Source organism: Mangifera indica, chromosome 3, assembly GCF_011075055.1.
Source record: "Mangifera indica cultivar Alphonso chromosome 3, CATAS_Mindica_2.1, whole genome shotgun sequence".
Classification (NCBI taxonomy): Eukaryota; Viridiplantae; Streptophyta; class Magnoliopsida; order Sapindales; family Anacardiaceae; genus Mangifera; species Mangifera indica.
Genome location: NC_058139.1, coordinates 21,814,834 through 21,829,767, shown reverse-complemented (window position 1 = coordinate 21,829,767; position 14,934 = coordinate 21,814,834). Strand labels below are relative to the sequence as shown.

The following is a 14,934-nucleotide window of genomic DNA, read 5'->3' as shown; positions in this document are numbered from 1 at the left end:
GGAGTTTGATGTCATCATTTTGTTTACTCATGATTTCTAAAAAATGGTCTTTAAGTAAAGTGCTTTGGTACTATTTAGTGCTTTCAAACTAGGTTTTGGGTCTATTAGAATTTCATAATAACATGAAACAAGAACTATTCAATTTTTTAATAAAAAACGAAAACCTACTCTCATCCAACTAATTTTTATATACCTTTAATTTAAAATTATTCAATTATTTTATATGTACTCAGTTTTATTTAAGTCTATATAGTTTCTTATACCACAATAGTATGATTGAAATTTTAAAGAATCCTCTTAGGACAAAAGTCATAAAACTCTAAGAGATTATTTGGTTCTATCCAATAAAAATTATCTTAATAATCTATTTTTTATTATTTACATTATCTTTCTTGTTTAATTTGTTATTAATAAAAAATTAAAGTAATATTTTATTACGAATGGTGATGTGATAGAAAACATAAACGATAATCTGATTATCACTCTTACCTCAAATATTAAAAGATTATCAAGATAATCTTGATTTTATTATAATTATATTCTTATTTATTAATTTTTTAGAAAAAAATGTAACTTTATTTTCAATTAATATGATGAGTAATATAAAAAATATTTTAAAATAATTATACTAAAAAATATTTAATTAAAATAATTTATTAATATTTTTTTATTATCTCTAATAAAATAGAACAATTATTTATGTCTATTTATTTTTATTAAATTTTATCAAATATAATAATAATTTATATCTAATAATTTAATATATTTTTAATATAATTTTTTTAATTTTAATAATAAAATATTAAACAAATATCATAAAACTCTTAATAATAATGTGTGGGAACATGTTAATTTGATAGATCGTCTTTCAATGATTAAAAACGGACAAAAAACTATTTTAAATAAAGAGCGAAAGTTGAGCGAAACTCCACTCAACAAATCCCCCGCTTTCTCCTCTTTCCTCTATTGCAAAACCTTCTTTATGTCCGATCCCAACTCGCTCAACTCCGCACTTGACCAGCCAACCGTTTCAGATTTCGCATCAGCAGCAGTGTCCGATTTATCCGAGCTTTCTCGGCTTTCTTCGATGGCTTTAAAAACGACGGATCGGTTTCTTCTCAATGCGGTTATGTTTGTGGGTATAGGCAGCCACTGACACATGTGATTTGTCGTCTGACGAAGGTTTTTGGGGGAATGCACGCCGCCGGAAATTGCGGAGAAACTGCTATGTTCCATCTATGAATGCGAGTTGGGATATCATCGGGAACGGCAGAGAGAAGATAGAGCTAGAAGTTTTGTTGGGCTGGGCTGGGAATGTCAAAGCTTAAGATGAGAATAGGCCTGATTAGAAAGGGCTATAACTTTATTTTTCAGACTCAACCTGGGTCAGCATAAGCCTACGAGAGATTAAGGAGAGATTATCCAAGACCAAATAAAAATAAAAAAAAGGTTAGCAAGCTCCGCTTATATTCAAAACGGCCATTTTAAATCAAGCTTGATTCTCTCTGTTGATAAACAATGATACCAAAAATGAAAAAGAGTTGCAAAGAAGAAACATTATAAAAGAAAAATAATATTTAAAGAAGAAGAAGAACCATTGGTGAGGTGAGCTTAACTGTGACGACATCGATGAGAAGCTAATCTTGAGCTAAAATTTAAATTCAATTCGTTCAAATAAAATAATGATCTAATGCCAAGACGATTGTGTCCGAATCAGGATTAATGAATTATCCTATCTTTAATAAAACAAAATAAAAAATTAATTTTGAATTTAAATTTAAATATAACATATAAAATTGTAATATTACCTATTCATCTTATAAAAAGGAATTGTATGAAGAGCAATATTATGTGTACTTATTTTAGATATATAATTATGTATACACTTATATATGACATTACATGATTGAGTGTTACTTTATCCTTAATTCAAAATCATTCATTCATATAAGAATATTTATAAATGTTTATATATTTGTATATCCAAAATGGTACACATAGTTTTATTATTATATGAAACATGTGCATAGTAGGAGAAATGATTATGAAACACATAAGATCATGATAAGATATGAAGAATTGTGAAACCGAATTAATACTATTAACAAAATGTTGTATAATATATAACATTATAATATAATTCGAAATTGAATCATAATCCTATGAAACAATGAAAATAAAAAAAGACAGAAATGTTTGACGATAAATGGTAAGAGACAAGTGAAATGTTATGTCGTAATGGCATCAAGAGTGAGAGAGAAAAGAGAAAAAACTAAGTTGACATGAGTCGATCTCGAGAAAGGGTTAGAAATGGAGGAAGAAGATCATTAAAAGGAGATCCAAATCATTGAAAAGTGGGGTTGTAAATATGAAGTTCCAAAGATTTGGAGAGCGGTTGCAATAAAAAAAAGGGAAAATATGAAATTAAGGGAAAAAACAATTTTCGGGGGGTGGTGTTTGTGGGGTGGTGTTACCCATAAGACTCGCTGGAAGTAAATTTTTATGAGCGTGCTGGGTGTGATCGCAATACCCACAGGTCACCTTATATTTTTCTTCCTATTCAGCAACTTCGTTTGTTTAACATAAAACTTATAACATATCCATCATAAATTTCACATATTTTTCATTATCTTGACATAAGATGAACTCAAATTTATCCTAAAATTAAAAAATTTATTGTCTTAAAAAAAAATTAAAAAAATTTAAACACTAAACACTTTGTTATAAGATATTTATTTCATAGGTTCAATACTAAAATTCTTCAAATTTATATAAAACATTTTTATAATTTAAGGTAAATTTTAACCCAAAACAAATCTCTTCAAATAATTTGAATCTTATAAAACAAACCTCTTCAACCCAAAACAAGTAAATAAACAATAAAACTATAGGAATTTATTTTTAATATATAAAATATGTATTATTATATGATTTGATGATTTTTAAATTTTAAAAAATAATATTTAATTACATAATGATATATATATATATATATATATATATATATTTATTTATTTGTGTATTTAAAATGGGTATACATAATATTACTTATTAATTAAATTATACAAATTATAAAATATTTTAAAAAGTTTGGGCAAATTTTTTTCACCCCTCAAGCTCGGGTAATTTAATTAATTTCCCAAACAACAATAAGAAGAGAACAGGGCCACCCGAATCAACTCGACTCGTACATATTGTTCAACAGTCTACACTAATATAGCAGGATTATTCACAAAAGACCAATAAATTAAAGCATAAGTTGAAGTATTTTACCTGTCCACCAAATGATTCAGTGATTATTCGAGCACCAGGCATGTGGGGTTTCAGTAACAGTGACGCCTTCTTCTCCAGCCATATCAGTGACGTCACAGTGACCAAGAAGACTTGCTTTCTCATTTTGCATAGCAGCAGCAGGTCCCCAGAGACGTTGAATATGTCGTCGTATTGGACGGGCTCTTGTTGGTTCATCTTGAGCGTTTGATCTGTAAAGTTGATTAGAACTTAGAATTACTGGTGACACAAGGAAGGGGGTATAGAGACTAGTAAACTCGGAAGAGTTTTGACACGTTGCCATGGAGACAGGTGTTGAAGGAGAAATTGGGTTCATCGTCCAGTACACATTTTTTGTACATAAAATATTTACACACAGGGATCATATGATTGAATATAAATCAATTATTAATTTAAAATCACTTAATCATATGATAATATATTTATATATGTACAAAAAATGTATATATAATTTTATTGTTTTTATTTTGCATAACTAATGGATTAACTTTATGTTTGAATCAATAATTAGTTTTATTCTTTATCGAAATTAGATTGATTAAAAGTTCTAATCAGTTGGGCCTACCCTTAACCTAAATTAGGCTAACCACAAGTCTTGATTGATTGAATCTACCTTTAATCTATATCAGACTTACCATTGAGTCCCGGTAAAATGGGTTCAATCAACTAGTTTGATCTCAAAATGTCCAAACTTCACCTTATTCAAAATAGAGAAACACGCAAATTAAAGTCAATCATTCCAGTTTCAATGCCCATTAAATTTAGTCAGCTAACAAATGGTAAAAGATGGAGGCCACTCATTACCTGTAGTAAAAACTTTCGGTTGATTTCTTTTTCTATTTATTCGCATTTGTTGATAGGTAGAGAAGATTAAGAAACAATAACAGGCATGTATACAATCCCGAGCAATCCTAACGTACGTGATTATTAGAGTCTCAAAATACAACATATGTTCAAACATTTTCCCTCAGCCTATTTTGACAACATATTTTATCCCACAGCCACAGGTGGAGTTGGCCTATTCATTGCTCTTACTGGCGACTTCCAATCCATTACCTGCACAGGGCAGAAAAATAAAAAAAGTGAAATTTGATGTCATGGAGATAATCAAACACTTGAGGCTATCTTAAGGGTACATAATGAAACATTTTAAATGCAGAAAGAAATGATGTTATGGAAAAAAATTGAGGAAAAAGAAGAGCAATAGCATCATTCACTAGTCATCTTTAAGTATTACAAATCTTTTAGAAAAAAGATTAACAGAACATTATAGTTGTCAGAACACAAGAAGTTACCATCAGGATCAAAGAAGAAGACTTGTTTGACCTTCCGGTTGGGCAGGGACCGTTGGAAAGTCTGTATTCCCTTGTCCTGCACCAGAAAATTCCTTTTATCTTCACCTGCTTATCATTATGATAATTAAAGCAACAAATAGGCCAGCTCTTGTTTACGGTAGAATTTATTAAGTGGTATGATAAGTAATATAAGTAATAATTAGATTATTAATCTCTTCTTAATTATTAAAATATTATCAAATAATGTTAATTTTATTATAATTATATTCTTATTTATTAATTTTTTAGAATAAAAATTATTTTATTTTTAATTAATATAATAAATAATATAAAAAATATGTTAAAATAAATATTTTTTAAAAATATTTAAATAAAATAATTTATTAATATTTTTTTAATGATAAAAAAATCTCATTAAACTCTAAATAATAATAGTGTGTGGGAACTTGTTAATCGGATAAATTGTCTTTCAATGATAAAAAAGGACAAAACTTTTTTAAATAGAGAGCGAAAGTTGAAGAACTTTAGGCAAATTTATTCTCAAAATTTTGTTTTCTCAAAACTCATCTGATATGAAATAACATCCAGCAACTTTGGAACATCCAAATAAAGATTGAATAGCTGTATCCCTGCCTTTGAAACTCCACTCAACAAAACCCCCGCTTTCTCCTCTTTCCTCTCCTGCAAAACCTTCTTTATCTCCGATCCCAACTCGCTCAACTCCGCACTCGACTAGCCAGCCGTTTCAGATTTCGCGTCAGCAGTGGCGCCCGATTTATCCGAGCTTTCTTGGCTTTCTTCGATGGCTTTAAAAACAACGGATCGGTTTCTTCTCAATGCGGTTATGTTTGTGGGTATAGGGAGCCACTGACACGTGTCATTTGTGGTTTGACGAAGGTTTTCGGGGGAATGCACTACGCCGGAAATTGCAGAGAAACTGCTATGTTCCGTCTATGAATGTGAGTTGGGATATCATCGGGAACGGCGGAGAGACGATAGAGATAGAAGTTTGGTTGGGCTGGGCTCGGAATGTCAAAGCTTAAGATGAGAATGGGTCTGATTAGAAAGGGCTGTAACTTTATTTTTCAGATTCAGCCTGGCCGACGTAAGCCTACGTGTGATTAAGGAGAGATTAATCGAGACCCAAAAAAAAATAAAAGGTTAGCGAGCTTGGCTTAAACTAAAAACGGTTATTTAAAAAACAAGCTTGACTTTCTCGATTGATAATCAATGATACCAAAAATGGAAAAGAATTGTAAAGAAGAAGAAAAATTATTAGAGAAAAAAATATTTAAAAAAAAATAAAATTATCAGTAAAGGGAGCTCTGGTGTGATAACATTAACAAGGAGTTGATTTTGAGCTAAAATTTAAGCTCAATTTGTTCAAACAAAACTATAATCCGATGTTGAGAGGATTGTGTCTAAATCACAATTAATAAGTTATCTTATCTCTAATAAAACAAAATGAAAAAAATTAATTTTGAATTTAAATTTAAATATAACATTTAAAATTATAATCTTATCTATTCATTGTACAGATAGGAAGGAGGAGAAAAATCATAAATATTCTCATTAGAAATTTAAGATATATTGAACACTATAGAATATTTTCATAAAAATACGATTAAACTAACTTTTTTGGATCGAAACCGAGTTTGAATTTGTAGATCAATCAGTCTGATTGGTTAGTTGAATTTGTAACATAAATATAAAATAATTAAAATTATATGCATTAAATTTATTTACTGGACAAAGTTTAATAATAAATGTTTGCAAAGTAATGGTATAATTACATGAAGAATACTATGTGAATTAAGTTTTTGCAATCTATTTGAGTTCTTAAAGAACAATGTTATGTTTACAAACTGGTCAATCGAACCTACCCTTAACTCAAATCAGACTAACCACTAGTCTTGATTGATCGAATCTATCTTTAATTGACTTATCATTTGGTGTTCATAAAATTGGTTCTATCAACTAGTTTGATCCGAATTTGCAGACTCAAAATGTCCCAACTTCACCTTATTCAAAATAGAGAAACACCCAAATTAAATTCAATCATTCCAGTTTCAATGCTCATCAAATTTACTCAGCTAACAAATGGTACAAGATGGAGGCCACTCATTACCTGTAGTAAAAACTTTGGTTGATTTCCTTTTCTATTTATTCGCATTTGTTGATAGGAAGAGAAGATTAAGAAATAATAACAGGCATGTATACAATCCCAAGCACTCCTAACGTGCATGATTATTAGAGTCTCAAAATACAGCATAATTACATGAATTGCAGTTATTTTAAGTGCCTTGTGCTGCTAGCTACTCATTACACAGCCTAATTTTTTATATCAAATTTACCAAAAACATAGATAATATATTTTGTTTGTTTAATTTCTTATACCAACTAATTTGCGATCTTGTTTTACATGGCTACCACACATTATATTAAAAACTGGACTGTTCGGCCGAACTGGGACTCGACAGTCAGACGGGAAAACTTTGTTCTAGCCTCTGGATTGGATTGACCGGCACTTGAGTCGACTGAATCGATCCGTCTAAAACCAATACCACTAAACAATTTAAAACATGTCGGCATGATTGAAACCAATTATTGAGGATGAAAATGACAGGTTTTCTTGTATCTGAAAGAAGATATCCACTGTGTAAGCAAATCATACATATCTGATGTAGCCTTTGCTGCAACTTCAGAGGCAGAAGCCATAGCTATTTCTGGAGCCATTGCCTATTTCTTCTGAGCCATACACGGGATAGTTTTCTACAAATAATATAAATTAAATTAAATTTGTATCAAGTAATTGTAGAATGCTAGAATTGCAGAATCCCAGGCTGAGAAAAATTTGAAGTAAAACCATGTATAATCTAGTAAATATATACGTATGTATGTATGTACATGTACTGCAAGTAAAACATGTGTAATTTAGATGATAATTAAGACCACTTATGAATTACCCCATATTCCCTTCAAGTCATCATATTTTCTTTTTCGTTACTTAAATGTAAAACAAACATGTTTTCTAGTATACAATTGGGTACACGATAAAATGAGAAAGAAAATAACTAACTCTTCAACCAATAAAGATACAAGTATTATACCAATTATTGTCACATTATCTGGCTACTTTGGGCTCCCTTACCCATATGGTCATACGTTCGTTTGTATATGCCTAATAATCCTCCCTTGATCACACATTAAGTCTTAGAAAGTTGTTCAATTATGAGTTTCGATGCCACGACCACAAAATTTTTTTCTGTATTTTTGTGATTTTTGAGTGAGAATTTGACACAGAGAATAAAAATGAGAATTAGATGAGTGTTTATTTGTTACTGGTTTTGGCTAAATGTTAGAAGATTAGGGTAAAGATAATATTGTTGTTGGGAAAAGGACTATTTTCCACCCAACTTTTAGGTTATTCTCAAATATACACCCATGAGAGATGAAAAACCACAATTCCCACCTATAACCAAACTTCTGTTAATTTTTTCTATTAAAAGGAGGGGTAAAATAGTCATTTTACTATTTATATTAAAAAGTTATAAGGTTTATTACTCTCCCTTCCCAAGATTTTAGAAACTAACATTTCACCTTTACCTAAAGTTTTTAAACTTTGAAAAGTAATATTTTCACCCTCAAACCTAAGGTTTCCATATTTTTTAAAACTCAATTGCCCCCATAACTTTCAAAAATAGCAGTTTCATCCCCATTTTTCAACTTCATCTTCCGACATCATCTCCGGCGTGGTCTCCAGCCTCCTCCTTTTCATGGTGCAATAGTGGTGGTGCGATGAAGAGATCTTCATCTCCTCGTCGCACAGTGCAACGAACAGACAAAGATCTCTTTGTCACATCGTCGTACCGTGCGACAAAAAAGTCTCTCTTCATCGCTTCACTCAGACGATGAAGGACGACTTCATCGCTTGTCGCGTTGACCAGATGAGACAACAACGTCATCCTTCTTCTGTTTTTCCATATCTGGAAAACGCTTCGTCATCTAGATCTGGGTAACGAAGGATCGTCATTTGTAGTCAGAGATGAGAGATTGGTGGAATACGTCAGCCGTCGGTGGTGGTTAGAGAAAGAAGCAAACCCTAGGGGTAAAATCTAAACTTTTTAAATTTTGAAGATGAGTTAAAGTGTTAGTTACCCGGAGGGGGGAATGATAAAATTTTAAAGTTTTAAAGTTTATAAGTAAAATAATGATTTTACCCCTGTCTTTAATTAAAATTTGGACAATAGTTTTGTCACGGGTGAGAGTTTGAGTTTTTCATCTCCCGTAGGTGTGAGTTTGAAATTAGGCTAAAAGTTAGGTGGGAAATAGTCTTTTTCCCTATTGTTATTATATAAGAAGTTTGGCTATATTTGAATAACTCTTTGATGGTGACTAAAATCGTATAAACCCCTCAAAAAAGATTATTTTTATTCAGTACCATCAATTTATGTGATAGTTGAGAGTTATCAAAATTTTATCAACTTGTGTGCAATGTGTGTGTATTTTCCTATTTTTTGTTGTCATTGTGTGTAAATAGATATTTTCCATTGATAAAATACCCTAATCAGAGAAGTCAAATAAGTCAAGTCAATACAAAATACGAAAAAATGGTTTGACCCGCTATTGTAGCACTTTGGACAAGGCCATAAGTCTTTTGGGTCAGGCCTTAGACCTAAATATAAGGCTCTTGAGTGGACCCAGTCTATTTATGTTTTCATAATTATGAAAATTAAGTAATTAATTATAATATAAAAATTAATTTTTATTAAAATTAATAGGCCTATCTATGGGGTTTGACTCAACCCGGTTCATTATCACGTCCAACCCCAACCCATCATCATCTTAAATGTGTCTAAGAAGTGAAGTTGATGGATCATCAAATATTAATGGAGAATTAATATTGACTTGTTTGACAAAATTGGGTGGTTCCTGTTTATAAAATAAATAAATAAATAAATAAATAAATATATATATATATATATATATATATATATATATATATATATATATATATATATTAATTAACGAGAACAACAAATATTTAACATTGCATTTATCAGGAATCCACCCATTTCATATTTCATGGTCAACCCCATCACCAATAAAAACATTATCCGTCATCCATTATGGGTTGGTCTATATAATATGCATAGAGAACCTTTTAAGTGAATGTTAAAAGTGTCACTCATTCATAAGCCTGATCAAAATTCAATAGGACGATGAAAATTTTTTGCCGTTTAAGCGATATTTCAGCACTTAGGCCCTTCAATTATACATGATATTAGGGGTGGGTTTGATAGGAGGTGTAAAAAGATAATTTTTTATTATCAATGATGGTATAATAAATAATATAAAAAATATTTACTTTATATATTAAAATATTATTAAATTAATCTTAATTTTGTTATAATTTTTTCTTTATATATTAATTTTTTATGATAAAAATATTTTCATTTTTAATTAATTTAATAAGTCATATCAAAAATATTTTAAAATAATTAAATTCAATAACATTTAAATAAATTAACATCTTAATATTATTTTATTAACGTCGAGTAAATATTATAATTATTTATATCTATCAATTTTTATTAAATTTTATCAAACGTAATATCTTTATAGTAATCTTTTGTTTTTTAAAATAAAATTTGCCCCTTTAAATTTATTTTTATAAAAATGTTATGCTTGCGACCTTGATATGTATGGGCAATGTTGTTAATGGGCATCGTATCTGACCATTCTCGGCTTTCTTTGATGGCTTTGAAAACAACGGATCAGTTTTTTCTCAATGCGGTTGTGTTCGTGGGTATAGGGAGCCATTGACAGATGTCATTTGTGGTCTGACGAAGGTTTTTGGGGGAATGTACGCCGCCGGAAAATGCAGAGAAACTGCTATGTTCTCTCTATGAATGTGAGTTGGGATATCATCGGGTCGGGAGCGGCAGAGAGAAGATAGAGGTAGAAGTTTGGTTGGGTTGGGCTGGGAATGTCAAAGCTCAAGATGAGAATGGGCCTAATTAGAAAGGGCTACAACTTTATTTTTTAGACTCAGCCTGGCCTAATTAAGCCTGCGAGCGATTAAGGAATGATTAAGGAGAGATTAATTGAGACCAAAAATAAAAGGGTAGCGAGCTTGACTTAAATTCAAAACGCTCATTTAAAAAACAAGCTTGACTTTCTCGATTGATAAACAATGATACCAAAAATGGAAAAGAATTGCAAAGAAGAAGAAAAATTATAGAAAAAAAAATACTTGAAGAAAAAGAAGAATTATCGATAAGGGGAGCTCCAATGTAATGACACTGATAAAGAGTTGGTCTTGAGCTAAAATTGAAACTCGATCTGTTCAAACAAAATAATAATCCGATGTTGAGAGAATTATGTTGAAATCATGATTAATGAGTTATCCTATCTCTAATAAAACAAAGTGAAAAAAATTAATTTTGAATTTAAATTTAAATATAACATTTAAAATTATAATTTTACCAAATAGGAAAGAGGAGAGAAATCACAAATATTATCGTTAGAGATTTAGGATATATCAAACATTATAGAATATTTTTATAACTAAACTTAAATCCATAGATCAATCAGTCTGATTGGTTAATTGAATTTGTAACATTAGTATGAAATAATTAAAATTATATATATTAAATTTATTTATTGGACAAAGTTTAATAATAAATGTTTGCAAAGTAATGGTATAATAACACGAACAATAATATATGAATTTAATTTTTAGAATCTATTTGAGTTCTTAAAGAACAATACTATACATACAAACTGATCAATCGAACCTACCCTTACCCTAAATCAAATTGACCACTAGTCTTGATTAATTGAATCTATCTTTAACTGACTTACCATTGGGTGTTGGTAAAATCGGTTTGATCAACTAGTTTGATCCGAATTTGCAGACTCAAAATGTCCCAACTTAACCTTATTCAAAATAGAGAAACACCCAAATTAAATTCAATCATTCCAGTTCAGCGCCCATCAAATTTACTTAGCTAACAAATGGTACAAGATGAAGGCCACTCATTACCTGTAGTAAAAACTTCGGTTGATTTCTTTTTCTATTTATTCGCATTTGTTGATAGGTAGAGAAGATTAAGAAAAAATAACAGGCATGTATACAATCCCGAGCAATCCTAACGTGCATGATCATTAGAGTCTCGGAATACAGCATTTGTTCAAACATTTACCCTCAGTCTACGTTGACAACATATTTTATACCACAGCCACAGGTTGACTTGGCCTATTCATTGCTCTTACTGGCGACTTCCAATCCATTACCTGCACAGGACAGAAAAATAAAAAAGTGAAATTTGATGTTATGGATATAATTAAACACTTTGAGGCTATCTTAAGGGTACATAATCAAATATTTTAAATGCGGATAGTCTCAGAAAGAAAAGATATTATGGAAAAAAATTAAGGAAAAAGAAGAGCAATAGCATCTTTCATTAGCCATCTTTATATATTATAAATCTTTTCGACAAAGGTTAAGAGAACATTGTAGTTGCAAGAAAACAAGAAGTTACCATCAGGATCAAATAAGAAGATTTGTTTGACCTTCCCGTTGGGCAGGGACCGTTGGAAAGTCTGTATTCCCTTGTCCTGCACAAGAAAATTCCTTTTATCTTCACCTGCTATTATTATCATAATTAAAGCAACGAATACGCCAGTTCTTGTTTACGGTAGAATTTATTAGGTGGTAAACTTTAGCATGTTTTACATTCTGCCCATAAATAAGCTCTAAAGGAAAGGAAAGATTAAATTTAAGGATTCTGAAGTTCTTGCTCCCATTCGGTTCTAGCCTTAACTGCTCATTATGGACTATCCTCCTCTCATTTTAGTATAATCTTTCAGCATAGTAGCTCATGAACTGGAAACTTGAGACACCAAGCACATTATGATAGTTTATATTTCTTAATTTGGTTGTTCAATTGTTGATATTGGATGCTAATTTATGTGTCCAAACAATATTCCAATAAAGCAGTAATAAAAAACCTGAAGTATGGGCATGTTAAGCACTAGGATTTGTTTGGGACACATGTCCTAATCCTAAAGGGTAGGGTAAAGTATATATAAATGGGAGCTATAATTGTAATAGAACAGGAGAAGAAATTAGGGCTTTTAGGCAGTGGGCACTGGGAACCTTTTGGCTTAATGAGGGTTTCCAGCGCTTCGAATGCCCGGAATTGGGAGGCCACAGCTTCTCAAATGGTTGGTTTATCCACTATAAACTGCAAAGCAATAAAAATAACATTTGTTCTCTTCATCTGATTGTGTGTTTTGTTGTTTGGTTGAACATTGGTTGGGTATCTATCAGGGTACCAGAAGTAGAAAGAATATGCACTCCATTTTATCCACCTTATTTTTGGTTAAACCATATCAACTAGGACTTCAAATTCCTGCTTTTGCAAAGCCTATTTTGGTGATAACTTTAAAAGAATGAAAGTTCACCCTATCAGTATTTACTTGTATTCACCATTATTTTTGGGTTCCGATTGTAATTTTGAAAAATCTATGCAATAATGTTTAGATTTTGTTTTCAAAATTATTATTATGAATTGTTGTTTTCATTGTTTGTCCGCAGCATCGCGAAAAATCATTAAAAATAATCGAAAATTACAAGAAAAAACAAAGGAATACCTGAAGAGTGTGCACAAAGAAGTCAAAATGGTCGACAGTGAAGCAGATATGATGACCTCTGGGGAGATGGCTGGCGTCAAGGACGGGTGACGTGGCGCTGTAGGGACCTTCTGGAAGCTTGGTGACGGGGCTTCTCTCGATGAGGTGAAGAGCAAAAGCCCCAGGCAAATTCAGCCATATCACCTTGAATTCTCCGAAATCTGGTGCTTCAATTTCCCGAAAACCAAAAATCTACAAAACAGAAAACCAAAGGTCTACGAAACGTTCAAATTTCGAGTAAGTTCTAACAAAAAATCATCAGTTTCAGTGGAAAATTTTACCTCCTTGTAAAAGTTGGCGAGACGCCTTATATCCGAGGATTCTCTGGAGATGTGGTTCAGGGTTGCTGCTTGGGCTACTGGCATTTTTGTGACTCTGTTTTCAGTTTTTAAGCGAATCTTCATCTGCCGTGTCGATTGTTTGCATTTTATAGTGGCTTGTTTCCTCGTTCTTGAGCTATACGACGTCGCTTTTGTTTAAAAATCACTGTCTACGTTGAATGGTTGTTGAATTGGATTGGTGCACATTGTGAACCATTGGATCTCTGTGCAATACCAAGACAAAAAACAGGACATTTGAATTTCACAATTCTGTGTCTTCCCTGTTGGAGACCTTGATTTCTATCACCAAGAGAGACATGCAGTTCACTCCTTCCTAATTAATTCAACAACTTTACAGTTTGCAGAAAAAAAGCTTTACACAGGGAGAAACAAGTGTTCAAGAGAGAGGGAATACAAAACCACAATAAAAATGCAACATAAGTTCAAAATCTCAGTGAGTTCAACAATATCATGACAATAATGTAGTATAGAAACTTATGGTAGGTGTATCATTTGACAAAAATCTTTTTGTAAAAAGGAATTGGTGTACTGTGTGACAGTATGTAACCATTCTAATTGTAGTTGATCTGTGTGCACACCCTTTTTCATTTCTTCGTTGTATGATTTCTATTTGATTTGGGTCCGATAGAGGAATGAATATCTGTTGTTTTATATTTCCCTTGGTTTTGACTCTGTTTTGTGGATGGTTGTTGAAGAGCGTGCTCATTTATCCAACCAGTGGAAATACTGGGATAGGGTTGACATTCATGGCGGCAGCCAAACACTATGAGCTTATCATTACAACGCATGCTTCAGTGAGTATTGAAAGAAGAATTAATAATTATTCTTCGAGCTTTTGGAGCTGAGCTTGTTCTCACTGATCCTGCTAAACGGATGCAGGGAGCTGTTCAGAGCTAAGACACCAATTGCTTACCTGTTGCAGCAGTTTGAAAATCCAACCAACCCAAAGGTACATTTCTCAAGTGAAAAATGAAGTAAAAGTTGTTGGAAGTACTAAGAGGCTATTTGATTTAGAGAATGTTTTATTATCAAAATTGAAAGATTTTTTTAAAGATAAATTACTTTGAGTATAAATTATTACTATATTTGATAAAATTTGGTTGGTATAACTAAATATTATGTTTAATTAGAGGTAATAAAAAAATACTAGTATATTATTTCGAAACCGTTAGTTTACGGTTTGAAAAAATAAAGACTCTAAATCGAAACCGTAATAAGACGGTTTGTAACCGGTTCTGAACTGACGGTTCCAGTTCATGAACCCGGTTCAGAACCGACTGTTCTGGTTCAAAACCAACATTGAACCA

General features: G+C 31.4%; 1 protein-coding gene across 2 annotated transcripts; it reads right to left on the bottom strand.

The window, feature by feature from the left end:
• Window positions 1-4,098: 4,098 nt before the first annotated feature.
• On the bottom strand, window positions 4,099-13,727 carry LOC123210176 (lactoylglutathione lyase-like). Of its 2 annotated transcripts, none has more exons than XM_044628412.1 (4): window positions 13,568-13,727; window positions 13,248-13,478; window positions 4,587-4,662; window positions 4,099-4,347 (listed from the first exon to the last, which is right to left on the bottom strand). In XM_044628412.1, exons 1-4 carry the CDS (start codon window positions 13,688-13,690, stop codon window positions 4,310-4,312), a joined length of 468 nt encoding a protein of 155 aa, XP_044484347.1. In that variant the 5' UTR covers window positions 13,691-13,727; the 3' UTR covers window positions 4,099-4,309. The 2 variants fall into 2 exon arrangements, with proteins under 2 accessions (XP_044484347.1, XP_044484346.1); XM_044628411.1 differs by lacking the exons at window positions 4,099-4,347; window positions 4,587-4,662 and adding exons at window positions 11,631-11,885; window positions 12,134-12,209.
• Between the last annotated feature and the right edge of the window lie 1,207 nt (window positions 13,728-14,934).

Bases quoted from the DNA above. Each gene is read 5' to 3' on its own strand.
- LOC123210176 (XM_044628412.1), bottom strand. From the start codon at position 13,690: ATGAAGATTCGCTTAAAAACTGAAAACAGAGTCACAAAAATGCCAGTA. The intron at 13,479-13,567 runs GTAAAATTTTCC...TCTGTTTTGTAG, and splicing joins TCGCCAACTTTTACAAGGAG to ATTTTTGGTTTTCGGGAAAT. The intron at 4,348-4,586 runs GTAACTTCTTGT...TGCCCTGTGCAG, and splicing joins CTTCTTCTTTGATCCTGATG to GTAATGGATTGGAAGTCGCC.